General features: G+C 35.3%; 2 protein-coding genes and 1 pseudogene across 6 annotated transcripts; all 3 read right to left on the minus strand.

Moving 5' to 3' along the window:
- Window positions 5,169–21,875, minus strand: LOC109833915 (transmembrane emp24 domain-containing protein p24delta9-like). The gene is made up of 4 exons (XM_020401775.1): window positions 21,625–21,875; window positions 21,325–21,534; window positions 6,308–6,384; window positions 5,169–5,599 (listed from the first exon to the last, which is right to left on the minus strand). Exons 1-4 carry the CDS (start codon window positions 21,823–21,825, stop codon window positions 5,455–5,457), a joined length of 633 nt encoding a protein of 210 aa, XP_020257364.1. The 5' UTR covers window positions 21,826–21,875; the 3' UTR covers window positions 5,169–5,454.
- On the minus strand, window positions 11,719–16,225 carry LOC109833916. 5 transcript variants are annotated; one of them, XM_020401778.1, is made up of 5 exons: window positions 16,088–16,223; window positions 14,922–14,954; window positions 12,951–13,135; window positions 12,762–12,830; window positions 11,719–12,007 (listed from the first exon to the last, which is right to left on the minus strand). In XM_020401778.1, exons 3-5 carry the CDS (start codon window positions 13,131–13,133, stop codon window positions 11,822–11,824), a joined length of 438 nt encoding a protein of 145 aa, XP_020257367.1. In that variant the 5' UTR covers window positions 13,134–13,135; window positions 14,922–14,954; window positions 16,088–16,223; the 3' UTR covers window positions 11,719–11,821. The 5 variants fall into 5 exon arrangements, with proteins under 5 accessions (XP_020257367.1, XP_020257369.1, XP_020257368.1 ...); XM_020401780.1 differs by lacking the exon at window positions 12,951–13,135 and having other exon boundaries at window positions 16,088–16,222; XM_020401779.1 differs by lacking the exons at window positions 14,922–14,954; window positions 16,088–16,223 and adding an exon at window positions 15,475–15,991.
- LOC109834996 overlaps window positions 21,892–27,557 on the minus strand; it is an 11,531-nt pseudogene continuing 5,865 nt past the window's right edge.

Raw genomic sequence — 27,557 nt, forward strand, 5'->3', positions numbered from 1 at the left:
CATAACAATGGGCCAAGTGAGTCAATGGACTCTAGTTAAAATCTAAACCATATATGGGATCTATAACATAACATACCCAGTATAACTTTAGGTCATCCTTTACATGGAAGGGAAACCCAACAAGAATTGCGGAAAAAAAATATGATACACCATAATATATCTTATTTATTTCTCTCTCTCTCTCTCTTAGTTTGCCAAACTACTTTAGGTGTCAACTAGATCATAGTATTACTGCATGCACGCTCGAATTCAAATACAATAAACGCCGATGCTAACTAAACCAGTATTATTACTATACACAAAATTATTTACTTTTTTCTCATTTGATTTAATAGGTGGTTTTGGACATTCAATTCGTTGGGTGAAGTGACAGCAGATGGTCACGTACGTTTGTTGACGGATACCTTTGTGTTGATTGATCTCAGAAAAGCAGTTTGCTAGCGTCCAAGAGAACAGTTTTTCTCTTTTACGTTCCTAAATCGACCTCGGTTTAATTGGCTGCCCAAAAATAAAGAAAAATAATTACAACAAGGCTAAATAGCCCTTAAATACCATACAGTTTTATACTCTTTTAAACTTGTATATGGTCAATTGTACGTATTTCATATCATTTATACATCTTGAGATGTTAAAATTAGCACATTAATACTCGATCTCTATCTTGTAAATGTGAAAATTTTTATCGGGAACTTTTTATATAACATTCATATGTTAATTTTATAATTTCCTGTCTACTAAGTTTGTTGAATTCATTATTAAAATTTTCCAAATTCTACGTCTAAAATAGAATATGATACATTTAAATAGAAATTGATTTGATATAAGAGTAATTTGATAAATATTAATGGTTGAAAAACTCTAAAATTAATACATAAATGTTATATGAAAACTTTCGAATGAATATTTTCACGTTTGCATAATAGAGGGTATTAACATGCTAATTTTGAGCAACTCATGGTATATAAATACTATGAAATACAACTGAGAGTATATAAAGTGCTAAATGAGTGAAATTATAATATGATTAAGTGCTATTTAGTCAACCTATTTTCTATAATAATTTATTTTTCTTTGTTTAGTTTACACTTTGAAATAAATAAAAAAAGTGACGTGGCACACTATTATTAGATGATGTGACTTAAAGTCTAGAAAACTCATTTTCTAATTTTTTTCTTTTAAGAAATGAGTGAAAACCACCAAAAGTTTTTTTTCTTTCTTTGGTACGTTTGGAAACCAACCAAACAGACCCTCTAAATAAATTGCAAAGAATTAATATTAACTTGATTGAACAGTAAAATGTTAAAAATAATATTGAATTTTCTGCCCAGTGGCGCCCAAGTGCCTACTTCTCCCAAATCTGCATCAAAAGTGATCCTCTTATTTTTCTCCGTTTTTTTTGGGATCCACACACCTAAATAATCTATTTATTAAAATGCCCCTAAACTTTTACTTCAGATTTTTATATCCGAAATCAAATGGTACCAAGTATTAACGATTGGTTGAAGGGGGGGAACTACGCTTTTAAGTTTTAAGAATGTTAAGTATTAGACTTACATTTGATCAAGATCCCTATTGTAGAAGATTAAGATACGAGGTAGATTTTAATTAATAAATATCAAGATTTGAGGGATAACTTAATAAATATTGATTATGTGGAGGGTATGCAGCAAACGACTCCTTATTTATTGGTTTTTAGTATAACCGACAGTTTAATAAATGTTGACAGTTTGGACAGCATGCTCCTTCTCTGCGAAGCAAGAACGACCATACAACAATTTTCCGTCCTCGGTTTATGGGGTCCACCATTAATATGTTAGTTAGGTTCTCTTCTTTTCAGACTGTGCAGGGTGAATTGACCGTTGATAACAATGTTAAGGGGCTGTTTGGATGCCTTTAGGAAATTAGATCATTTATGACACAAAATAGAAAGTGTTTATCCACCTCATTACTTTTCATTCTAGTGTTTACATTGTTTGGTTAGGAATCTTTGTGAATCCTAAAAATAATAGTATTACATTGTTTGGATAGAATAATGTAAACTAGAGTATTTATGATAAAAAATAGAAAGTGGTTATCCACCTCACCACTTTCTACAAGATTTTGATTTTTTTATTATTTTTTTAGACATATTTATGACATTGTGTCAGCTTTCCAACAAAATCACTCCTAATTTTGGTGATTTTACTTTCGATGACACATCATCAAAAGGTGTAAGCTTTTTATGTAAAAGAGAATTTAAACAAACAATGTAAAGTGATGAAAGCTGACAGTAGGACCCACTTTTTTACACTTTTCATCCTTTTACATGATAAAAACATATAACCAAACAACCCCTAAAAGGGCAAGCAAACAAATAAAAAACAGAGATTTTGATAAATCGAGGGTGCGAAAGTGATTTTTTAAATAAACAATAAAAAAACATGAAAAGGATAGATCTTTCAATAATTCTTGAGTAAAAGGGTGAAATTGATGCCAACTAAAAGATTGGAGCTGGGCTATCATTAATTAATATCATTTTAAAATTTAGAGTTTGAAAATGGAAATTCAAAACAAGCAGATGTAGAAAAAGAATATAAAATTATATTTTTTTAAAAAATCATACAGAAAACAACTTTTTCTTATTCATCTCAAACAAAAACAAAAAAAACCGCAATACTTCCGTACCCTAACTTTTTCTAGTGAGGTTGCTCACACGCAGTAATTTCAGAAAGCAGTTTGTTTGCGTTCAGCAAGAAGGTTGTCCATTCCATTACGTTATTTCCCTCGTCGCAGCAAAAAGTGCAGTTTGTTGTTTGCAAGCGAAGATTAATCATGGAAATAATAAAGGTTCCATCATGGAGTCACTAGAAACAGATACTGCCACACTAAAAAAGGATGCAAAAAAAAAAAAAAAAAAGACAGTTACTCGTGAATAATCGCATCGAGGAAGGGGACCAGAATGGATTCAAAGGCCTCGAACTTTACACCTATAATGATGTCCCTACCTTAGTACACCGCCCATCTAATGGGTTATAAAAAACTGGATACTGGTACACTTTCGAACCGAGGTTTTAACGTGGGATTTCACTTTGGCACAAATCGCATTTTTGTTTGGGACTGTTCGGTTATTTCCTAAAAAACTAAGAAATAGAAATGAAAACAAAGAAAACTCAAAAAGTACAATTTCATCCATTTCTATCCATAAAACCCACCCACAACATCTAATAAAATATTATTTTTATCCAACAACTCATCAACCACATCTAATAAAATATTATTTTGATCCAACAACTCATCCACCACATCCACCATATCTAATAAAATATTATTTTCATCCAACAACTCATCCACCACATCTAATAAAATATTATTTTTATCTACAACATCACTCAACTCAACTCATCTCATCATTTCAAATCACTCACATCATCCAATAAGATGGTGACAACTCATCTCATCTCATTAACATTTCATTTCTACCGATTTCCTCCCAAAAAGCTAGGAAAACAATTTCCTTAAGGGGCTGTTTGGTTGTTGTTGGTAAAGTTGTGTATTTATGACACAACTTGGAAAGTTGTTGTCCACCTCATCAATTTTACTTTTATATTTTTCTTTGTTTGTTTTTGAGTCCATTGGAATCATAAATTGATTGTTTGGTTTGTAAATGTAACTTTAATTGTTTATTTGGAAAGTGTAAAAAGTGGTCCCTACTCAAATGATCATATTGGTTGGAATTATTTTTTATTATTTTTTCCTGACTTCAATGTCAGCTTTCTCCTAAAATCATATCTTTTTTTTATGAAATCACTTTACAAGCCACATCAGCATATGAAATCACTTTACACTATTTTCACAACTACAAACAAACAATTGAAAGTGATGAAAGCTGACATTGGGACCCACTTTTTTACACTTTCCATCCTTTTACATGGTAAAAACATTAAACCAAACAGCCCCTAAGTGTGGGTCACACCATCCAATAATATAATGACAACTCATCTCATCTCATCTATTTTCTTATTTTTAAGTATGAACCAAACAAAAGAAAACAACCTATTACAAGAAATAGGTTTCTTATTATTCATTTCCTTATTTTTTTCCGCTAACCAAACAACATCAAAACAAGTTTTCTTAAAAAATCACTCACATCATCCTATAATAAGGTGACAACTCATCTCATCTCATCTCAATTTCTTTGAATAATAATAATAATAATAATAATAATAATAATAATAATAATAATAATAATAATAATAATAATAATATAAAATTCTAGTTTGTTCGATGTAATGGACCAACTCTTAGAGAGTATTTGGCAACTTTGTTAAATCGAACTTGACCAATTTTGTATTGTTTCTTGTTTGTCAAAATTCTGAGCTAGATCTGGCTCCATTTTTTGTGCCCAAATAGTGTCACTAAACTAGTTTTGTTTTGGACCAGTGAGATCTGGTCCAAAACAAAACTAGTTTAGCACAAAAGTGGGTCAGGACCGGTCATGGCTCAGTTTCGCTCTGTTTGCCAAATTAACCTTCGCCTTTAGAAATATATCTGATGCGGAGGACATTTGCTAATGCCTTTTAGGAGAAATTGGATCAGTAATGCGGAGGACATTACTAGTGCCTTTTGGAAGAAATCGGATCATGCCTTTTAGGAGAAATTGGATCAGTAATGCGGAGGACATTACTAGTGCCTTTTGGAAGAAATCGGATCGTGCGAAACTCAAGACGGCCTAAGAAAAGAGGAGGATTTCCAGACAGATTTCAATGTGCAACTTCGACGGCCCATAACTTTTAATTTTCTCTATAGAATCGCTATTAGTATATGTTTTAGAAAAAGGCTCGAGAAATGCTCTACAAGTTGAACAGCTTAGCCGTTCCAATCGAGTTTCGAGGTCAAAAGAGTTCATCTTCAGGCTCAAACTGCACGTCCAAGAGTTTTGGTTCAATTTAGTTCCTTGTATTTTTAGAAAGTTTTTTTATTTTAGGAAGTATAATTATTCTAGGAAGTATAATTATTTTAGGAAAGGTTATTTCATTACTTTTGCTTTGTTTAACGCCATGTATAAGGAGAACGAATTTGTGAATCCTTTAGATTAGTAATTATTAACTTTAGAAGTTTTCTATTCATAATGTTTCTGGTATTTGTGCCGTTTTGCTCGTATGAGAACGAGTAATTATCTCATTTGATTATACTTCCGCTACATCAATTCGACACTCTTCTGATAATAACAATTTTAGAAAATTGCATGTCAAAAACGAAGAAAACTCTCTACCTATTGCTAGAGCTACAAATGTGTGCATAAATCTGGAAATGTCCAATTTATCCAGTGTACACAACAAATTAACAGATCAACCCGTGTGACAGCTTTTGAAGGTACTGTTTGGTGAAAATCTCAAACCAAGGACACAATCAATGCATTAGACAGACCTTGCGAAGCCTATTCCTTAAAAAAAAAAGCGACATCGATAACTGGATTCAAAGGAGCTTCTTCCTCTCAAAGTAGTTCTTCAAATGCCATAACTGCAACCCGGCCACAGATAAGCACACTCCTAGTGACATAAAACTGAACCAAGCCATTTTAGAGTTGGTTGCTCTGTTCATATCTTGCATTTCCTCCTCCCTGTAAACATTTAAAAGGTATAGGCAAAAAGAAAACTAGTTATTAACAAAGTCATATATATCCAGGACCTTACAGTTCATCAGAACTCAGAAGTAGGGTATTTAACAAGCGAAGTGGATTAGCCATGCATATAGCCAGAATCTTAAAGCTCACTAGAATTAGGCTTTTTTTTTTTTTTTTTTAATTTAAAAGCAATGCAGACGAGAAGCCATATGTCATGGAGGCTACTTAAAACTTGTAACAAGTGAGTAAAAGATGCTTGACCTCTTGGCTTGCTCTTTGAGCATGTGCTTTTTGAGTGGTAATAGTTATTAGTTTATTTCATAACTTTTCTTGTACATGAAATTCATAATAAGAGATGGAGTCACATTATATACTGATGTCTCTGTTCAATAAATGGAGAAGGAAAAAAAATGTGGCATGCACAATTTATCATAACGATCGCTGTTAAATTTTGCATGAATAAGAACAGAATTGTTGGTCTGTGACAACATGCTGCCTGATCTTACGTGACCATTTATCTGAAATGCATAGATGTCTCAAATTTAGAGCTTATGTCAACTTCTGAGTGCAAAAGGAACTATAAACAAACATTACAACACAGTTCTTCCATTTACCTTGAAAAGACCACCATAATGCATACTTCAAGTAATTCTCAGTTTCCGACGAAAAATCAAAGGAGAATAAATGACAATGAGAGAATCACACCTTTCTCGAAGATAAAACATTTCATCATGGATTGACGTGACAATATCCTCCAATTTTTTCAACTCCAGCTCCATTACCTGCAGCAGAAATCCAATATATAAATGTGCTAATTTTAACACCTACTTGCTATTATACGGGCAGATAAAAATCAGCAATTTCACCTATCAATCTATCATTACAAAAATTTGGCAATCAGAGTTCCGGATGTTTAATCTATATATATTCATATGTAAGTGAATGTATAACTTCATCTTGCTCAACTCGTAAAACTCGCAAACAAATAACTCGTAAGAAATCGTATGGTTATTACTTGACTGACTAAATTTCAGGTATTAAGCACAATAGCAAGATCATGTGTATATGATGGTTTGGAAATTCAGGCTTCACATATTAATCCCAATTCAAAAATGAGAAAAATTTCACAATATAATGGCAGAATTTGATATTACAAAGTAAATTCAATGTCAAGCAGAAGTACTTATTCATAAATTTTGTACCCCTGTTGCTTGTGGATTCAACACATTGATTTTCAGAAATAGTTCTCTTCTCAAGCAAGGACACTCAAAAACTAAAAAGGTTTTGAAAATTGAATGAGGATCCTATCAGAACCAACAACCCCTATAGGAATGTGGTGGTTTGCACCATAGATAGATAAGTTAAAATTTTCAAACTGATCCCAACCACCTTTGAATAGTATAGGTTACCCTCTATATGAGTAAAGATTATATCAGAACCAGTCCTATAAATCACCTCTATGCGGATACTGTGGCAACCCGCCATGTGTACACTAAAAAAGTTACTGTCAATAGAGAAAACTAAGCGCCTCAATTAACATATCATCTTCTACTTGGGTCTTTCTGTTCAAACAAACCACCATTCATAAGAGCTACGATGAGATCCATAGTCCATACCACCAATACGCATCACCGGTGTCCGCCTCCTCCATCCCCAGCATTGACAATGTTATGGAGCCATAATAATTAAAAATAAACATAAACAATGAGTCATGACGTCTATTCCTCCCAAGCACAAGATCTTTACCTCTTTTACATCCTCTTTCACTACCTGCTATAAAGTCATGGACTTCCATTATTAGACTCTTTTATTTTGGAGATTTCATAAGCCATTTCCAATTTCCCGAATTTCTCATCCCTAACATATTCTTATACAAAGCAATCATATATTTCTCTCTGACCAACAACCCAAAATCTGATAATGGGTTCCCTTCAATCACACATATAATCACACCCAGTAAGCAAAATATTCAATAGAATCACAAAATCATAAAATGGGCATCTCTCAGATCTACAGAAGATCTCAAGATAGATGATCTCTCCTCTCTGTATTGTTTGATTTTGATGATATTTTGATTTGTTTTGGAGATATCTGCTGATTTTATCATGGAAACTGGTAATAGTGCTACTGCGATAGGACTCAGTTGGAAAACTCTGGACTCGTATTCTTTTATTTCAATTTTAATTTTAGTGTCTGTTCCCACAGATTAATATCGAATGGAGCTGCATAGAGAAAATAATAAGACAGGTTCCGATATGATTTATACTCCCATTATATGGGGTTCTTCTAATAGAATGTGCACTACACATGGGGGTTAAGTAATAAAGATGTCGGGCGAAGCGTGACACAACAAACTTACCTACTTGTACACAAGCTTGTTCATCGGTGTCATAAATTAGCAGCAAGTTTTTCCAGGTTTATTAAGCATAATAGATGTACTTATCTGCTTCACTCAACCTCCCATAGTAGAAAAGTAATTCTGCAGGGTACTTCAGTTATTAATCAATCAAAAATGTGCCAAACATGCTCCATAGTGGTTCAACTAATTCTTGTTCTCCTCCAATATTTTACTTCAACATAGCAGAAATTCACGGCACAAACACCCAACCCCAAATCATTAGCACATGCATAAACATATACAACAATCATCCATATTGGAAGTCCATTGCTATATGTCAACAATCACTTCCTTGATCAACTTTATGGAGGATTGACTATTGATAGACTTCTTTGCGACTCAGCAACAACATCTTGATGCTGGAACCTAGCCCATGTTTAATAGACACTTATCTGTCAGATAGATGCTACATAATGTTAAACAAGAGTAGTGCTCTAGTGATCAATCACCTTGACACCCCATAATTTCAGTATTATATCACACATAAATCTCAGTGAAATAAAGCCATGGTAGTTGTGGATTTATTCTCCAAATCTAAGTCTAAACATTCTTTTCACAATCACGCATCTCTAGTAATCCATAATTTCCTGAATAAATATATTTGATTTGATAAAACTAGATCAGCTGAAGTTTCCTGCCAAAACGGTGATGTAATTGATGTCCTTGTGCTATAAAACCAAAAGATATCCGGTCAAGGTAACTCTTACTCCATTTCAAAGAGTGGTGTCCTCCTCCACAAAATTAGAAGCAAAGACTGAAAACCTAATAATACCATTCCCACTTTTCCACATAACTAGCATTTTGTTTAGTATATCATAAAATATCCCAACTACCCTCTCTCTGGGCTTGCTTGACTAAAAACAAACACAGAGACATGTAAGATAGAGGAAGAGAGAGATATCAACAGTTGCTTACAAGATGGAAGTTCCATATCGAAAATCCACACTGATTGTTGTAATCTAAATTTTCAGAGGAGAAATAAAAAAGAAAGTTGTTCCCCTTTATTTTTCCATGCATCAACCAGAAAATTGGCACTACGAACATTTGAAGTCTGTAGGGTATCTTTTTGCCACTTGATGGCACATGGTAAAATGGTCAAGAAATATTTGATCCCATAATTTCAGGTTGTTAAGCCAAAGTACATATAATTAACACTATATATTTCCATTGTTAGGTAACCTTTGTTCGCCTTAGAATTTTGATTTTGACCATAATGATTACACCCCTGGTACCTCTAAAACCAGGCCCGCTTAAAGGTGGTCCTCTATACTAAATTATGCATTGTAAATTCGTAAGAGTGGTATACGCCAGCTACACTAGCGCATATCCATATTTAGGGAAATGAATTATTAATTTTATAAATTATATAAAATTAAAAAAATTATTTTGCAGGCAGCTAGACCCACCACTAGCAAGTAGCAACTTGAGTTGCTCATAATCGGCTAGTGAATAAAATGCAGGAAGAAACCACCATTGCTTTTTTCAGTCACTATGTAAAACAATCAACTAGACAAAAACTCAAACTTGCATGGTACCCTGTATGCAGCCTTTTCTAGTGGCCACGTCATATACTAACTAGCAACTACATTTCTCCACATAGCGCTAGCACTCAATGCACATGACCCTGTTCCTAGAACGCCTAGGCAGCTACCTAAGTGATGTGCCCAGCACATTAGTACGTGTCAAGACGATTTTTACATTACGGATAAAGACTAGGAAGATGCATAATGTTGCCCATAATAACTAATATGATAATCAATGAGTCTCCACTCCAATCATCCATATTTATAACATTCAGCTTCAATTTTTCATTCCAGAGATCTATTCCTTTTTTTTAATTAACTCATCTGCAAAATCAACACCTTTCCAAGTTCTCTACCTTCTAATATAGGATTATCCAGCTTTTGGAAGCAAGCTTTATAGGCCCTGATTGCCAATATATTGACTAATCAAATATGTTTTGCTCAAACTACTATATCATGGATTGCAAGTTTAATCATCATTTTCTAGAGCTAACCCCACCAATATGGCTATTATAATTTATAGGGAAAAATGCTTCCAGCCCACAAAACTAATGAAAATGGCTCCCCTCAAGACTTTTTCAACGCTCTCAAAACCCCCAAATTCGTAAGAACTATGCACTGAGCTCCCAAAACACAAAGCCCAAGAATTTTACACAGGTAAAGACTATAATACCATTTATCTCTCTTATGGGCATTGATCACCTCCTCCCCCCTCCAATGCTTCTCCTTGTGTCCCTGTCCCTGACCGCCGTCGTCCCCTGCAGCGCCCGCGAGCTCAAGTCCGACGAGCGTCAGCTCTACCTCATCCACCTCCTCCCTCCTCAACTGCGCCAACCACATCGCCTCCTACTTCTCCGACGCCCTCGCCCTCCGCCACCTCCGCCCCTGGCCCGACCTCTGCCGCGCCCTCACCTCCACCTCCCTGACCCCTCCCTCTCCCGCCAACACTTCCTCGACCTCTTCTCCTTGTTGTTGCTCACTTGTGGTGTGATTATGGTGTGGTGGTGTTCAGCTTGTAGTAGGAGATAGAAGGCTTGATTGTAAGTTTTTGCTTTCAAACCCTTGATTTTACTCTTAAACCAAGTGGTTTTATTTTCGTGTTGGTTGTTAAGGTTACGGGTTACTTATTAAGATTTTACGTGTTGGTTGTTAAGGTTCAGATTGCTTATTAAGGTTACGCGTTGGTTGTTAAGGTTAAGCGTTGGTTGTTAAGTTTATACGCGTTGATTGTTAAGATTACGGGTTGGTTATTAAAGTTAAGCGTTGTTGTTAAGATTATACGTGTTGGTTGTTAAGGTTAATGGTTACTTGTTAAGGTTACGCGTTGATTCTTAATGTTAACTGTAATCTTAACAAGCAACCCGTAACTTTAACAACCAACGCGTAACATTAATAATCAACACGTATAACCAACACTTAACCTTAACAACCAACGCTTAACCTTAACAAGCAACGTGTAACCTTAACAAGCAACATGTAACATTAACTAACACGTAAATTGCTTGGCTTTTGAAAATTTTATGAAAATATTAAAAGTGAAATATTATTACAAAATCCAGGTCACTCCAACCACCTAAAACAAACGTATACATCATCGTAGAAGTCCAAAAAATTGTTACTGCTTTTTATTTTTATGAATTATTATAGTAGAAGTCAAAAAAATTAAAGTTTTTTTCTATTTCCTTCTTTTTTTATTTTTATGAAGATTTTACGGATTGGTTGTGAAGGTTACAGGTTTACTTGTTAACTAGTTTTAAGCCCGTGCGATGCACGGATTTCTCTAAAATACAAAAATTGATGTAGCAAAATAATACAAAATAAAAAGGTAATAATATGTAAGTAGTAAGAAATAATACAACCTAAACTGCATATATGTTTGACTTAATATTAAACTATTAAAAAGAATGAAAATATAATTCTCATATTCTCATAACAAAACTGCTTAAAATGCCTAATGTCTTTATGATTAATGTCATAATAATTTTTTATAGCAAGTAATTAGTATAAAGTATAATTTTTTGTTCCAAACAAAATATTCAAAGCACATAGAGATACATGTCAATTATATATATTTGAATGAAAATAATAACTATCAATATATTGATAAACCAAATATCCAGCATAACATAATCATATCAAATATTTAGGTTTACCAACCCAAAACCACCAAAATAATCTACACTGATTACAAAAGCTTACTAAATATGTGTTCATACAAGAATACTAAATATAAGTTTCATACATCAAAAATCAGATAGGTTTTTCCCTTCAAAATGTAGCTTCTACTCTACGTAGAATCTAGTAATTATCTTTTTCAATTTTGATAAGCTTTTCCTTTTTGTTGCTTGACATTTGCGGAGAGATCAAGTCCACTGAAACAGATTGCTCGACATCAGATTCGAACAAATTTCTCTTGCAAGGTGTAATGTTATCCGAGGAACAAATTTCAACTTCTGTATTGTCACAAGTGACAGATAAAGAGACCTGTGTTTCATTATTATAAAATAAAATAATAGTTTGCATGTTAATGAGATGGTAGGAATAGATTGTTCTACAATTAATGTGAAGAATTAAGAAATCATAAGTAAGTTGAAAAGTAGGCGGCAATACAGAAGAATGACAAATAGAACATAAGACACAAATAATGTTAACTAAACTTCAATCTTTTATTTGATGTGAAAACTTCTAAAACTCAAATGGTTAAAAAATCTTGTATTGTTAAAATTCATTGTACTCATATGTTAGATAAGAATCTAACAATATATAATGCATTCTTTTAAAAAATCTAACATTAAATTCATATTCTACACATTTTGGGAAAATAAAGGCATGTTTATTTTATCTATTTAGTTAGTATAATTATAAGATATAAAGAAAAGTTTCTGGAACTGTTATTGTGAAGAATCAATAGAGGAATAGTAAAACAAAATTCAAAGTGAAACCTGTGTAATAAGCAGAAACTTCAAAAGTGTATCTTCTGAAGTAAGTATTGTGAAATATACAACAAAAATTAGGTTTTAGAGAAATTTAACTTGTCCGGATGTCCCCTTAATTATGAAGATAGGTATTGAGGTGTTAGTATTAGTTATGATCATACTTCAGCCTGGATGGAGGTTGTACATATAAAGCGTATGGTGTGACGTCAATAGTTACTTTTCATTTTATACCAAAAAATAATTAAAAAAAATACAAACATTAGGAATGAAAAAGAGAAGTTATACTAAGTGTGTTGACTTACATTATCAAGATGAACTTTCTTTTTGGAAGATTCAGCTTCATTAGTGAAATATTCTTGACATGTCGACTCCTAATGATTTAGAATGAAAAAATATTACTAATACATTGCTCAACTTTATTTATATATGTAGAGTGATACATGAAATGAATACATATGTAGCTTTATAAAAGAAGAAAATATGTAATGTACATGGTTCAAATCTAAGCTGTCTTTGAAAGCTGCTATCAGATTTTTATCATTTCTTTTGAACTTATGTGTCAAATACTCTAGCTTGGAAGGTTTGCGATAGGGGAATGCGAGCCTAATTTGATGACCATCCCTTCCCCAGAATGATAATGTTCTTTTTCTTGTTGTTCGTTTCACAATCGCCATCACTAAAAAAAATGTATGTTAGTATTTGTGATTAGAATCCTAGATGGGGAAGGGATGGCTCCAAGTTTCTACATAGTGAAATGCATAAATTGATGTAGTAAAAGAATAAAAAAAAGAATACAGTGTAAAAAATAAGACAACGTATGATCAATAATAAGTTATTTCCTACACCCTGGTTTGTTCAAGTCCTTTTGGCACATAACTTCAGCACATTACTATGAAAAGTGATATGATTCTACAGTGGCCTGAATGTAGCAACTTGTAAGAATTACTCCTGACAACATAACTTCTGCACATTACTATGGAAAGTTAACCAAAAGTGATATGATTTAAGCAGGTTGTGTCTATTTTGTTGAAGTGTTGTTTTGTTGTTTTATGTGTCCAGGTGTGAGCTTGTATGGAAGTGGACAGTGAGGGGATATTTTCAAGTAACTTCATAATACCAACTATATTAATTATACTTCACCTTAAGAAATGAATGGCAGTTGACTAATATGGAAAACTATGTGAAACAGTGAGATGGATGAGCCTTTTGCAGTTGAATTCAGAATATGATTCACCTATATGCATACAGATGGCACATATAACTGTGCTCTAATCATGATAGCTAAATGCAGTTGTTGGCTATTATCTATAGGCTGGTACTGCTTTGTATGTTTATGCTTATAATGTTGGAAGCTTAGTTTTGATTACCTACATAGAGACTGCTTGATCTAATGTAAGCTGGTTTAATAGTCTTGGTTTAGCTAAACATGAGATATTTGCATGAAGCTCTCTCAGAAATATAGGAGTTAGCATCCATGTGAAAACAGAATCACAGACATGAGTACATGAAAACTTTAGAAAATTAGAAATCCTCAAAATCCAATGTCTCATGCTTTATATGTTTATACTTATAATGTTGGTAGCTTAGTTCTGATTAACCATGTAGGGACTGCTTGATTTAATGTAAGTTGGTTTAGTGGTCTTGGTTTAGCTAAACATGAGATATTTGCATGAGACTCTCCCAAAAACACAGGAGTTAGACACATCCATGTGAAAACATAGTCACAGACATGATTACATGAATGCAGAATATTAGAGATGCACAAAATCCAATGTCTTGTGTGAATTCAACGATTTTTCCAGAAACAAATATATGTGGATTGTGGTAAATGGACCAATCGTGTGATTAGCCAGTTAGCTGCATAGCATGCCCTGATATTTGATTTGGGAGGTAGAGGATTAAGATGATATCAACTCCTGACAGTACACAAAAACCAAATGACTGCTATCAAATTAATATTCAAAAGCTATGGAGGTTTAAGCAAGTAGCATGGAGAAATGGCTACACATGTATAGCATAATCAAGAATGAAAGTCATTCCAAACTCTTTACTACCCATGCAACAGAATAACTTCAGCACATTACTCCTGACAACATAACTTCAGCACATAACTCCGACAACATAACTTCAGCACATAACTTCAGCACATTACTATGGAAAGTTAACCAAAAGCACATTACTATGGAAAGTTAACCAAAAGCACATTACTATGGAAAGTGATATGATGCTACAGTGGCCTTAATGTAGCAACTTGTAAGAATTTGAAACTTCACTGAGCTGTAAACAACAAAATCAGTCAACTGAGCTTGTAAGAATTTCAAAAATCAGCATTAATATAAGCTTATAAGTTATATATACAAGTTGTATTAATGCATTCGCATAAGACCTCAATGAGCTGTAAACATGTTACAAGTATCTTAGATCAGTCAACTGAGCGGTATACATATTGTCAAGATTAATACCTGCTCGATGATAACAAAATAGTGGGAATTAGCCTGCATAATAAAGTTTAACAACAGTGAGTACCAATCGAATAAATCAAAGCAATTATGAATCAATTTCAGTAAAGAGTAAAGGTAAAACAGAGATTATAGGTCAGCAGAAGTAAGAAATTTCCCATCAAAAACTGACCATTCATTTCAAAGAAAATCAGATAAGAAAACTAAAAATTTACAGACTCAAGGCTAAATGAGAATCCATGAACCTTATATTTATTGTTCTATAAACATAATAATGTGTCACATATGCAAAACGTGCATATAAACTGGTTAAATAGACACCCACCGGTCTTTTTTTTAATCTCGGTTTAATATGCATCTCAAGATTAATTCCAATGTTATCGCACTTGTTTTACATCAAAATATCATTTTAAAAAACATGAAAACGTGGTAATACTGACATGTAAAGAAAGAAAACATTAAGTAAGAAAATCCCTTCACCTTGAGAACATTTAATAGCATATTGAACATTATAGGTAGGAATATTAGCATTAATCTGAACATATGGATCACTTACAGGGACGCCGACGACTGACGACCTTCGTCTCCAGTGACGCTAAACGCTTTTCGCAGCGTAGGGATCAGTCATCGCCGGGGGATTAGACGATGGTTTGATTTAGAAATTAGAGATGTGGGAATGAGGATCTGAGCCATTATATATATTCGTAATATCCTTCGGCGACGATTGGGTTCTCGAGGCGTCGATCGCGGGTAACGAAGCGTCGATCGCGGGTAACGAAGAACGGGAGAATAATGGGTTTGGGTGAAAGTTGATTTTGGGAAAGAGAGCAGAGACAGAACAATTTTCTTCTGTGTAAGGAGGTAGAAGAGAGGAACGGTGAAATGGAAGAATTGGGGGAAGACGAAGCAGCTCGTCGTTGGAATGTAAGTGGTGGAGAGAAGTTCGAAGCGGAGATTTAATGTGTTGAGGCCAGGTGGCGTGTATAATTGTATGGGTTAATTTTGCCAAGTGGCATTTTTGCAGGTGGCATAACCAAGAGTAACACTTATTAGTAATAGTATATAGATTAAGTCTCTCACAACAAAAAAACAAAGACAAAACGTTGCACAACTACGCATGAAAAAAAAAACAAAGACAAAACATTGCTGTGAGTCTTCAAGATTAATACCTGCTCGATGATAACAAAATAGTGGGAATTAGACTGCATGATAAAGTTTAATAACAGTGAGTACCAATCAAATAAATCAAAGCAATTATGTTTAAATATCAACAACATGTTTAAATAACATGTTTAAATATCAACAACATGTTTAAATAACATGTTTAATAACAGTGAGTACTAATAAGAAATTCCCACCAAAAAAAAACAAATTTCACTCCTTCTGCATATCAACAACATGTTTAAATATCACAATAATCAACTCAGTTAATGTTATCAATTATGCAATAACATCCAGGTTAATTTTCAAGCATGCCCATTTGCGTGCATATTTCAATCAATGTACTCATAAACTTGAATGCACATCCTATACATAGCATAACTTATTAGCAATGGTACAGGTTTGTGTACATAGAAAATGGTACAGATTTGTGCACATCCTATTTACAGCATGGAACATGTTTAATTGCTATTTGGTCAATAAAGAAATACATAACCTGTATTTACGATTTAGAGAAATGACCTTATTTTCGTTACCTGCTAACTCTGCATCTTAACTGATCTTGGAAAGTTTCACTTCAGAACTTACTGATCTTGGTGGAGTGATTACAATAACCATGGTCTTTTTGCATATGAGGGTAAGGACATTGGTACATAACAGTGACACCATGTTGCATTGAATCTTTGGTAACTTATAGTACACTGCATTTTTATTATGAGGTTATGTTTTCAGTATTTATACATCAACATACCTGGGAATGACATTTAATTACTATAATACACATCATATGTACGAATTTTATGGAGAGTCCATCGAAATTGACATTACATGTAAATAGTTCATAAAATAATTATAATGAATAGAAAACCATAGACATGTGTTCCCTACATTTTGCTGCATATCATCTCGCTTTTCTGTGTCCCTTCATATGGTTATGGGGTTATGCGTATTCGATATCTAAACTTAATATATAGTACAGTTTATGGAGCATAATACGCACAAGAAATTACCACAAAAAAAACAAATTTCACTCCTTCTGCATATCAACAACATGTTTAAATATCACAATAATCAACTCAGTTAATGTTATCAATTATGCAATAACGTCCAGGTTAATTTTCAAGCATGCCCATTTGCGATTTAGGGATAGTCTGGACAGCAGACCTAAGACTTGTTTTTCACTCTGTCAACAGTAAGAATAGAGAGAACTTACAACCATCCAGAAAGCAAGCATAAGTAAAAAGGCATTGTAAATTTTCAATACAGACCATGCATACAAATCCCAGGTGGCACTGGATACTTTATTAGTCATAGCTAAACAATAAACACATGCTTGGTATGAAGGTATTTCTTCATACCAAATTTCCATAGGCAAAGAGTGCATAAATATTCTTCTAATATTTCCAAACAATCACCAATGATTAATTTAGAGTCTGAATAAAGAGAAAGGTATTTATTCATAGCAAATTTACATGCGCAAAGAGAGCAACAATATCTTCTAGTATTTCCAAAACAGTCAACAACGATCAATTTAGAGTCTGGATATGGCAGGAGGGGGCAGATGAGAAGATGGTTATTTCAGAGAGAGAAGCAGAAGCATAAATGTTTTCAATTGAGTATCTGAATAAATGGAACATGTTTAATTGCTATTTGGTCAATAAAGAAATATATAACTTGTATTTACAGAGAACTTACAACCATCCAGAAAGCAAGCATAAGTAAAAAAGGCATTGTAAATTTTCAATAAAGACCATGCATACTGCATACAAATCCCAGGTGGCACTGGATACTTTATTAGTCATAGCTAAACAATAAACACATGCATACTGTGAAGGTATTTCTTCATACCAAATTTCCATAGGCAAAGAGTGCATAAATATTCTTCTAGTATTTCCAAACAATCACCAATGATTTGGCTTCTCTACAGTCAGTTTCAACAAAGATTTATGATCCATTCTTCCTCTATTTCCTAAATTTGAGCAGTGATATTTGACCCTTGTGATGATAAATATACTTGGCATTTTCCTTCATGAAGGCCATGTGTCATAATGTGAAGCCTGCCGACTGCAGGATGAAGCCCTTTATTTCCTTCTTCATGGCCACGAATAATTTATGGTAATTTATTGATTCCCAAGACCTTGTAATACAAACCTCAAACCGTATGACATTTTACTTACCAGCATGTTGAAATTTTCTTGAACAGTCAGCCTAGACTCCAATTTAAGGATTAACTCTGATCCATGAAAAATTTTACCCCAAAAAAAAGAAGGCAAGAATGAGAGGTAGAATAACTACAACGGAGTAATATATAGAACAGCTCCTTGGTAGTCGTCTATTATAAATCAAAATGCAACTGATATCCATACATAAAAGGTAGTTAGCCACTGCTTATATGCATAGGATCTACTCATAGTATACATCTGGACAGCATGCTTGAAAACACAATGAGTACTGAAAAGTGAATAACAGGAACAAAGTGAACCAGCCAGTGCAGAACTGATGTAGATTCATACAAACATTGTCGGTAATTGCTCACGCTTACTATAACCAAATTGTCACAATCAAATTTTCATCCTTAAGGTATGTCATATTGAGTACCAAAAGGCTCAGCTTTATCAAATTTCACAATATATGATTAAAATTTCGATGAAAGTAAATTTAACAAAATCGGTAACAATTTTTTAGGGGTTCAGTAAACTGACCTGTCGACCGCCAGTGACGTTGACGACCTTCTCCTCCAGTGACGCCGTCGACCAATCTCAGTCTTCGCCAAGGGTTTTGTCGATAGTCTCCTGTGGGAATAAGGGAGGTGGGGATGAGAATCTGAGGCTTTCTATATATGCGTGGCATCCTTCGGAGACGCTTGGGTGATCGAGGAAGATCACGATTTCTCTAGGCGACGAAGTCGAACAGACGACTTGGGGAGTCGAACAGACGAAGCCGATCTTGGGAAATGAAGAACGGGGGAAAGAACGACAGCTAAGAATGAAGCGGCGGAGCTAAGAATGCAGCGGCGGAGCTTTGGGAACTGAGGGGGCGGAGCTAAGAACGAAGCGACAGAGTATTTTGGAAATTGAAATGGCGGAGAGAAGAACTTCAATGGGACGCCAGGTGGCAGCTTCAATGGGATGGGTATTCTTTGCCAAGTGGCGTTTTCAGAGGTATTCTTTGCCAAGTGGCGTTTTCAGAGGTAACTGTTTTTAGATATAGTATATAGATGTTATACGTTGGTTATGAATGTTACGCGTTGATTTTAAGGTTATGTGTTGGTTGTTAAGGTTACATGTTGGTTGTTAAGCTTAACATTCACAACCAACGCATAACCTTCACAACCAACATTTATTCTTAACAATCAACATGTAATCATAACACTAACCTGTAACCGTAACAACTAACGTGTAACCTTAACAAGCTATGCGTAATCTTAACAACCAACGTGTAACCTTGACAACCAACACGTAAATCGCTTGGCTTTTGACGTTAAAAGCTTCTCTTTTCTCAATAACAATTCATATCTCCTCTTTTCTCAATAACAATCCATATCTTAGAGATCTCACTACAATCTTTGTCTCGGAGATTACACAGCTGGGGGGGGGTGCAACTCAGGAAAAGTTGTTCTTTATCTATTTCAGATAACCCAAGAAAATTAAAAAAGGTAAAAATGAGGCCCAACAATAAATCATCATCATCTTCATCTAAGCGAGCCAATCGAACCCAACCCATAAACCCAAACTCATCCCCTCACTCCTCTCCTCAAGCCTCCGCCTCTCTCGACTCCCCTCTTTCGGCCTCAGACGACGTTAAGATTCTCGATGATCTACAGGAACAGTACACCGCCAACACTCATAGCTTCCCTTACAGCGTGAAGGAGCAGTGCTGAGAGAAGGCGGAGAGGGTGAAGGGCCGAGATCCCGACCGGTGGCAGCGGGACCCACTTGGAAATCTGGTGTATAGAGATCCCACTACAATCTCATATCTCGGAGATCCTTAGGTGCGAGGGCCCTCGGGCCGGATAGCAAGCGCCTGGAGGAGGGCGAGCCACTGGGTAGGGTCGGAGGAGGCGTAGAGGTCAATGACGTGGATGACCTCTCGGCGTCCATGGACTCGACGATGGCCTGGTTGGAGACGAGGAAGGAGAGGCGGAGGAAGGGGAAGAGGTCGAGGAAGTGTCGACGGGAAGAGGTCGAGGAAGCGTCAGACTTGAGCTCGAGAACGCCGCTGGGACGACGACGGTCGGGGACAGGGATATCAGGGAGAAGCACTGGAGGGGGAGGAGGTGATCAATGCCCATAAGAGAGATAAATGGTATTATAGTCTTTACCTGTGTAAAATTCTTGGGTTTTGTGTTTTGGGGCTCAGTGCATAGTTCTTACGAATTTGAGGGTTTTGAGAGCGTTGAAATAGTCTTGGGGGAACACGTTTTCATTGGTTTTGGGGGCCGGAAGCATTATCCCCTAATTTATAACTACTTGGAATTGGAAAATCCCATATCCAGCACTGAAGAAAATTGTGTACAAGACATACAATAACAATGAACAAAGACGTGCACTCACGTGGAATAGAAATGAAAAGCCAATGCACGGTTAAGAATAATCCCAAACATGAGGATTAAAACCCACATAACATTTCTGAAGGTAAATTGACGCATGCAGATGCCCTTTACAATAGAATTTCAGATAGTTCTTCTCTTATAAAAAATGTCACAAGCTTCATAACATCTATCCTACATTTAAGAGAACAAGGTCACAGAAATAAAAGATAGACCACAAGTAAAGATTTCCTTGGATTATATAAAGATTTCCTTCGATTATGTAACTTTGGCCTTTATAACTATTACACTACTATCTTAAAAACATTGATATTTTCAATACAAAGAAGTCTCCAGCCATTCTTACTGCTTAGCAGCTGCTGCACAATTCTTAATTTACTAGAATCAAATTTTATCATGTTTAATACCTCTAAAATGCCTCCATTTCCCTTAAAATTTATTATAAGAGTTGATCTTCGAACATCGTCATGTTGTCTCACTAAAAGAAACTTAAAGCCGCGATTAGCTCGCACACCTTTGCTAAACAAAATTAAAGTCTTTCTCAACAAGTATGCGAACTTCAAAGCTGCAATTTTAAGCCCGGTGTTTGACGGGCAAAGGTCCATATTGAAGAAGAAAAGATCTAACTTAACAAACATAATCACTAATGACAGCAAGATTAAATCTGAAAACCCCAGAAATCAAAATCTAACTTACATCGATCTGCCCTTTCTTCGCAACACTCGGCCAGTCCTTAGCAGTAACCCCAGTCCTCCATTCAAATTCCACCGTCATCATCTGCGGCGGCTTGTGATCCGGCGTCCAGAAGCAAGCCAGATAATCCCCAGCCTCAGACGAAGTAAACGCAAAGTTTCCAGATTCCGCGTTATCGGCATGATGTACGCTATTCCCATACGGTGACGTCACCTAACAAATATATTCAAATCAGAGAATTCGCCAAACTGAAGCTAGGGTTAGGGTCCGGGACTCGATTTTTTCCCCCCATTTTCGCCTTACCCTGACGCTGACTCTGTGGGAATCGGGGAGGGGGTAGCCTTCGTTGGGGTTGACGACGAGGTACTTGCCGACGGCCATGGCGTTCATCTTGATGTCCTCGGAGATGCATTTGGGGGAGCCCGATTGCAGATCGAAGCGTAGGGAAGACGCGAGAGAGAGGAGGAGGAGAGCGGAGAGAAGGCGGAGGAGGGGCTGCGCCATTGTCGATCCAGTTATAAATATTTGAAGAGTTGGACCTTTTTAGAATCGAGGGAGACTGCGTTCACAACTCAACATTTCCATCCACAGCAGGCATATGCCAGGAGCAACAGCAGCTTTCCTACATAAATCAAACTTACCTATAAGTCAAATCATTACAAAACATAGTTAAATATGATGCTCCAGACTATAAACTGCAGAAAGAGGTTTAAAAAAAGTGTCCTAATCAACAGATAACTATACAACCAATTTTGCACGCGCGCATATTAGGAGTTGCTTTCGTGCTATATGGTCTATCATCTCCAACAACAAACAAGAGAGCGATAATATCTGCAACTTTCAGCTTTCTAATCACTTCATGATTAAGAAGCAAGCGGTTATATCCAATTATACAAGTGCTGTGGAGTTCATGCAGGAGAGGCATTGAGCAATGAAACTGGCTACTACTGAGGAAATAGGTGCCAGTGATGATCTGGTGACAGGTTTTCCTTGATTTTCTCTAGCCTCCTGAGAATCTCAATAAAAGAAGGCCTCTGGTGCATATCTTGAGACCAACACTGATCCGTCAACCTAAGAGAGATCAGCAACAAACAAGGCTATGCAATTAAATACACAAGCGCGACTGTTTAGGTTAAGTTTTTCTTGACTAAGACTGAAATGGAACCAGATGCACGCATATCAAACGAGAAAGAGAAACAACAGTCACAAGACATGCTTTTTTCAGCAGAAAGGTATTAAGAAAGCATGACAGAGGTAAAATAACACCACTCTGGAAGGTGAAAATAATTATAGCTAACTTCTACTCTCTCCCTCAATTCAGTAATAAATCCTTTTGCACGAAATGTTGGCCGGTGCCCCTCTGAAACATATTTAGTAGCTTCATAAGGTTCATAGTTTGCTAATGGAGGGTCTCCTTCAAGCATCTAAAATTAAATATAACGAATGAGTCAACAAGCATTGTAACCTACATGATAAACTGGAATGCTATTAGAAAAATCAAACTACCTCATACAATATCATGGCAAATGAGAAGACATCAACTTTCTTGTCATATTTCCTGTGTCTGAATACTTCTGGTGCCATGTATCGGTCTTTCGTTCTCAGAAAGAAATAACAATTAGTTTAAAGTGTAACACTCATTTTTCTTTTCAAGGAAATATATTTTATACTCACAACTTCCAGTCTCTCCAGTCATTTTATATACATCATGGGAGTTTTGGACTTTAATAAGCTTGCTTAACCCAAAATCTCCAACCTTCAATGATCAGCATTCGAGTTCACCAAAAGGACGTTCCTGGAAGAAATTTTTACCAAATGAACTTTTCACATCAACATCAAACAAAAACTAGCAATTGAAGTTTATTCATATCAACATGAAATGAAAATTAGCAGTTCAAGTTACCTTGGCTTTAGATCACGATTAATTATAACATTCGGCTCGTTATGAAGATATGCCATTCCCCTGTATACTCGTGAAAATAAATAAGAAAAAAAACAGAAATGAGAACTTCAGTTTTAGGACAAACTCAAAGTTTATAATTGGTCATCAAAATTAATTCCGAAGGAAACAACATTATCAACTAAAGACTATCTAGGATTGAATGGTAAAAGTTTAAGCCACTTGCTATTCATGTTGAAGTAGTTTACAGATAGTGTTCTTTATAACAAGTCCATTTGGAAGTGCTTTATAACAAGTCATATCAAGACTAAAAGAACACCTCACTGAATAGATACTGATCATAAACCTACACTTTTTGGCAGGAAATGTTTTGCAAAAGTAGGACGAGAAACAAAATACACCTTGCAAATGGATACTGATTGCAAACCAAAAATAGATATCTAAAAGTACAATTCCATATATGATCTAATACACGTCCATTAAGAGGTCTATCGTGTGAAAGATGTAATATATGTGAAAGAGTTGTTTCCGTTTACATAGGCCAGAGAAGACGTCATCATGCTTGAGATGAAAATGATTTTTTTAAGCCAACATGGTTTCACTTTTTTTTTTCTTTTATTTAAAAATGACCAATGTGTCAGCATTTTACACGTGTTGGACAGCAATACCAATATATTAATGCCCATACTAACCATTGCACAGATGCTAGAGCTGACTCAAGATGATAGGTAGCTTAGTCAAAAATAAAAGGATGTGGGGAATAAATATCACCTTAGAATATATCAAATTTTAATAAAGTTAATCTAAAAAGATAATGACAAGTATACATCAATGACAAATATGGTTATAAAGTTTAAACTTGAATGATTTTACTTCTTCTCCTAGACACAAAATTATTTTTGTATGCTGAGTTCAGCAAAGCTTTGCATGATTTCATTTGATTCACAATATCCCATATATTCTGGAGAAAAAGAAGCGCAAGGAACTAAGAAAATCTGAAACATATAGCAAATAGTTCTTATATTCTCACATTCTCTCACTTCCAAACTTCCTTTTATTGACCATATTTTTAAATTTTGAAAAAGAATAATAACCATGGCATAATAGAGCCTATCACTTGCAGCATGTCATATCGGAACCTATCACTTGCAACAGGTTCCACTATGACTGTGAATATGGAAATATACTATGGACTTAAACATGCAATTATGTAGGGTAGACATCAACTATAGGCAAAAGGCTAAAAAAGTTCAACCCAGTGATATACAATTATAACTTTGAATTCTCAAAATCAGTCATATACTTATAATGTGAAGCATAAAGTGATGAGAAATCAAACATTTATTTGAAGACTTCACCCATGAATACCTAGCAATGTCTAGTGCAAAATTGACAGCTGTTGAAGGACTCAGTGAACCCTTCTCCTTTAGGAACTGATGAAGGTCGCCCTAAAAACAAAACGTGTTCAGTGGTGAAGACATGTTTAGAAGTATGTTTCTTCTGACTACAACGAACTAGGTTGAATAGGGATCAGAATTCATACTCCACGCAGAAATTCTGTAATTAGCATTAAAGGTTTCCTATCTGTTACTGCTCCAAGGAATTGAACAATATTGGGATGCCTCAACTTCACTAGCAAATTGACCTCGTGCCTGAAGTCCTGGCTGAATCAGAATAAAAATAGATAAGTTGGCATATAAATAGATTAAATTTCCTATAGTAAAAGTAAGGTAGTACATATTTAGCTCCATGCTTGGTTTCTCAAAATGAAATGACAATGAATAAACTGAACATACCAAAGCAGTAGGAAATATTACAATAGGTACAATGTTCTACAATAACAAGATAATTCACATTATAATTTGAGCGGTCAGGATTTAATGAAAAAATTAAAAGACAAGAAAATTATATTTAAAGCAGAACTTGATTTCAATTACGCTGAAGCCAGAAGCGCCATTGTATTGGCATATCTGCGTTAGCAGTGTAATGGCCTTTACTTTGTATGGCTTTCATTTAGTTAAGGGTTCGGCCAACTATTTTGGTCTTTATGCTAGTTAATTCAGAAAAAAATATTATATAAGTAGTCCTTCGGATACGAAAGAAAGTTAGAAAATAATAAATTGTAGTAATCTATAATACCATCAGTCTGTCTGAATAATATAAATATGTTTACCTCTTGAAAAGATTTTTTTAGTTCAACAAAATTGTTCACACTGGCATAATTTTTTACCGAAATATAAGTGAAGATTCTCTGCATTGTTTACACAAAAACAATGTTTTAACTTTTAACAAGGCATTACAAAGCTTTTTCTAATACAAGCATAATAAATTATCATGTTGCTTGACGCTAAATTTTAAGAAACTGCAAGTTGTTATACACGTATTGCATCCTTCTGCGTGCCTCGTCCTTGCATCAGAACTACATATACCACATTAATTTTTCCCTGAATCCTACTCTTGGAATCTACCATGTTATGTCCTTGCTGTCCCGTGCCTTCATAGTCATCTTGATCCTAGATCAAATCAGCTTTTGTCACCCCCATCATCTTCATCGCCTTTTTCTTCTATCATGGAAAGGTTCATGAAATGTAAATACATGCTCTACGCTGCATCAATCCCAAATCATATTTACAGATACTTCACGGCATACCAACAAAAATTGCATTCCTGAACCTATGTTACTCATCACACCTATTCTTGCCGTTTCATACTAGGACCGAATCGACCCAACCACTGAGCCTCCTCTTCCAACTAAATTAGTTAATTGAAGTCGATTTTGATTTGTAGTTGGACCCTGAACTGTCTCAGGAGCATATCAGACCACTTCGAAAACTGAAACGATATTAGAATCCAGGGCAACTTGCTGAACTGTCTCAGGAGCATATCAGACCACTTCGAAAACTGAAACGATATTAGAATCCAGGGCAACTTGATGCCAAAAACGACCTGCAATATCTTCTTCTTCCTCCTTTTCTTTATTTTCCTCTCCCTTTTTGGTTTGTAGTTTTCCCTCGCAGTGATTTATTGGCTGGCTCCAGATGTGCATTCATCCATTAATTATAAAAGTTGACACCATTTCGTTCCAATAAAATTGTCACCAACCCAACCTTTCATGATGCTTATGGACATAACTACGTGAAAAGGGTAAATTTCACAAAACCCCCTTTAAGTTCGGCCAATTTCAAGATATCCCCATAAACTTTGAAAATGTCACTTAACCACTGTTAAGTTTGGAGTGTTACAGAGGCCGACAACCAACGCACGCCCCCCTAACCCCCACCCCCCCACCCCCCACCCAAAAAAAAAGAAAAAGAAAAGAAAACCAAAAAGGACGAGCCTTCCCAACCACATTTTCAATAATTTTCAACAACCCAGCCCACCAACAATCACCATAATCAGTATTTGATGAACCGTTTAAAAAACACAAAACTGTCCTTTCAAATTAAACCAATTAATAAATCTATAAAATTAATTGTCAATTGAATTAAACAAACCTAAGTTGGACTCAAGTTAAGGCGTTTGTCTGCAAAGTACATTTAAAATTATTAAAAGGCATGAAAGGGGGTTTTCTGTCGGAGCATTTTGCGTTATTTGGGAGCAGATGCATTTTCAAATGCACAATCACATCTCAATGTGTTATCTTTGCAATGTTGTCCGTGTTGTTTTGTTCTCTCTCCTCTTTGTGGTGTGTGTTGTTTGTTTTGTTGATGGGGGGGGGGGTAGTGGGGTCCGGAGGGGGGGGGCGCGTTACTCACGCCCGTGCACCCGTTTTGCTTGCACTATCTGACAATGCAATGAACTTCACCAAATACTAGATACTTGGCAATGAGATATGAAAAGAATAGAATAGTAGACTTATTGGTGGGTTCTTCACAACTGAAGCAACTGATGCAATCAGCAAACTTCGCTAATTTTATTAAATTTATAAGGTTACCCGTCACTTACACAGTTTGCATGCCTCTTTGAATAACTCTTCTAGGAGACGAGGCAAAATAGTAGTGTATGGCAAATTAAAAATTTGGAATAAATTAGAAGTATTTGTTTCTAGATAAGAAACAGACCAAACTGACACAAAAAATCTTAAATGACTAGTTTTAACTTTAGTATTTGTTTCTAGATAAGAAACAGACCAAACTGACACAAAAAATCTTAAATGACTAGTTTTAACTTTTAAGAAATCACTGGATCCATATGGAAATTTCCCAAAGGAGTACCATGCAAAGTGCTTTAGATCCTTAGGATATTCAGGATGACTAAGGACTCAAAGGAGTCCTTGTTAGTTATACTATTGGCATTCCTTATAGAAACTAACATAGTAACATGTCAACTCCCCCTC

Source organism: Asparagus officinalis, chromosome 3 (genome assembly GCF_001876935.1).
Source record: "Asparagus officinalis chromosome 3, Aspof.V1, whole genome shotgun sequence".
Taxonomy (NCBI): Eukaryota; Viridiplantae; Streptophyta; class Magnoliopsida; order Asparagales; family Asparagaceae; genus Asparagus; species Asparagus officinalis.

Coding starts and splice junctions, on each gene's coding strand:
- LOC109833915 (XM_020401775.1), bottom strand. CDS start 21,825: ATGGCGCAGCCCCTCCTCCGCCTTCTCTCCGCTCTCCTCCTCCTCTCT. Junction 21,535..21,624: donor CCCACAGAGTCAGCGTCAGG/GTAAGGCGAAAA, acceptor TATATTTGTTAG/GTGACGTCACCGTATGGGAA. Junction 6,385..21,324: donor CGAAGAAAGGGCAGATCGAT/GTAAGTTAGATT, acceptor TTTCTGCTGCAG/GTAATGGAGCTGGAGTTGAA.
- LOC109833916 (XM_020401778.1), bottom strand. CDS start 13,133: ATGGCGATTGTGAAACGAACAACAAGAAAAAGAACATTATCATTCTGG. Junction 12,831..12,950: donor ACAGCTTAGATTTGAACCAT/GTACATTACATA, acceptor CTAAATCATTAG/GAGTCGACATGTCAAGAATA. Junction 12,008..12,761: donor AGAAAGTTCATCTTGATAAT/GTAAGTCAACAC, acceptor AATGAAACACAG/GTCTCTTTATCTGTCACTTG.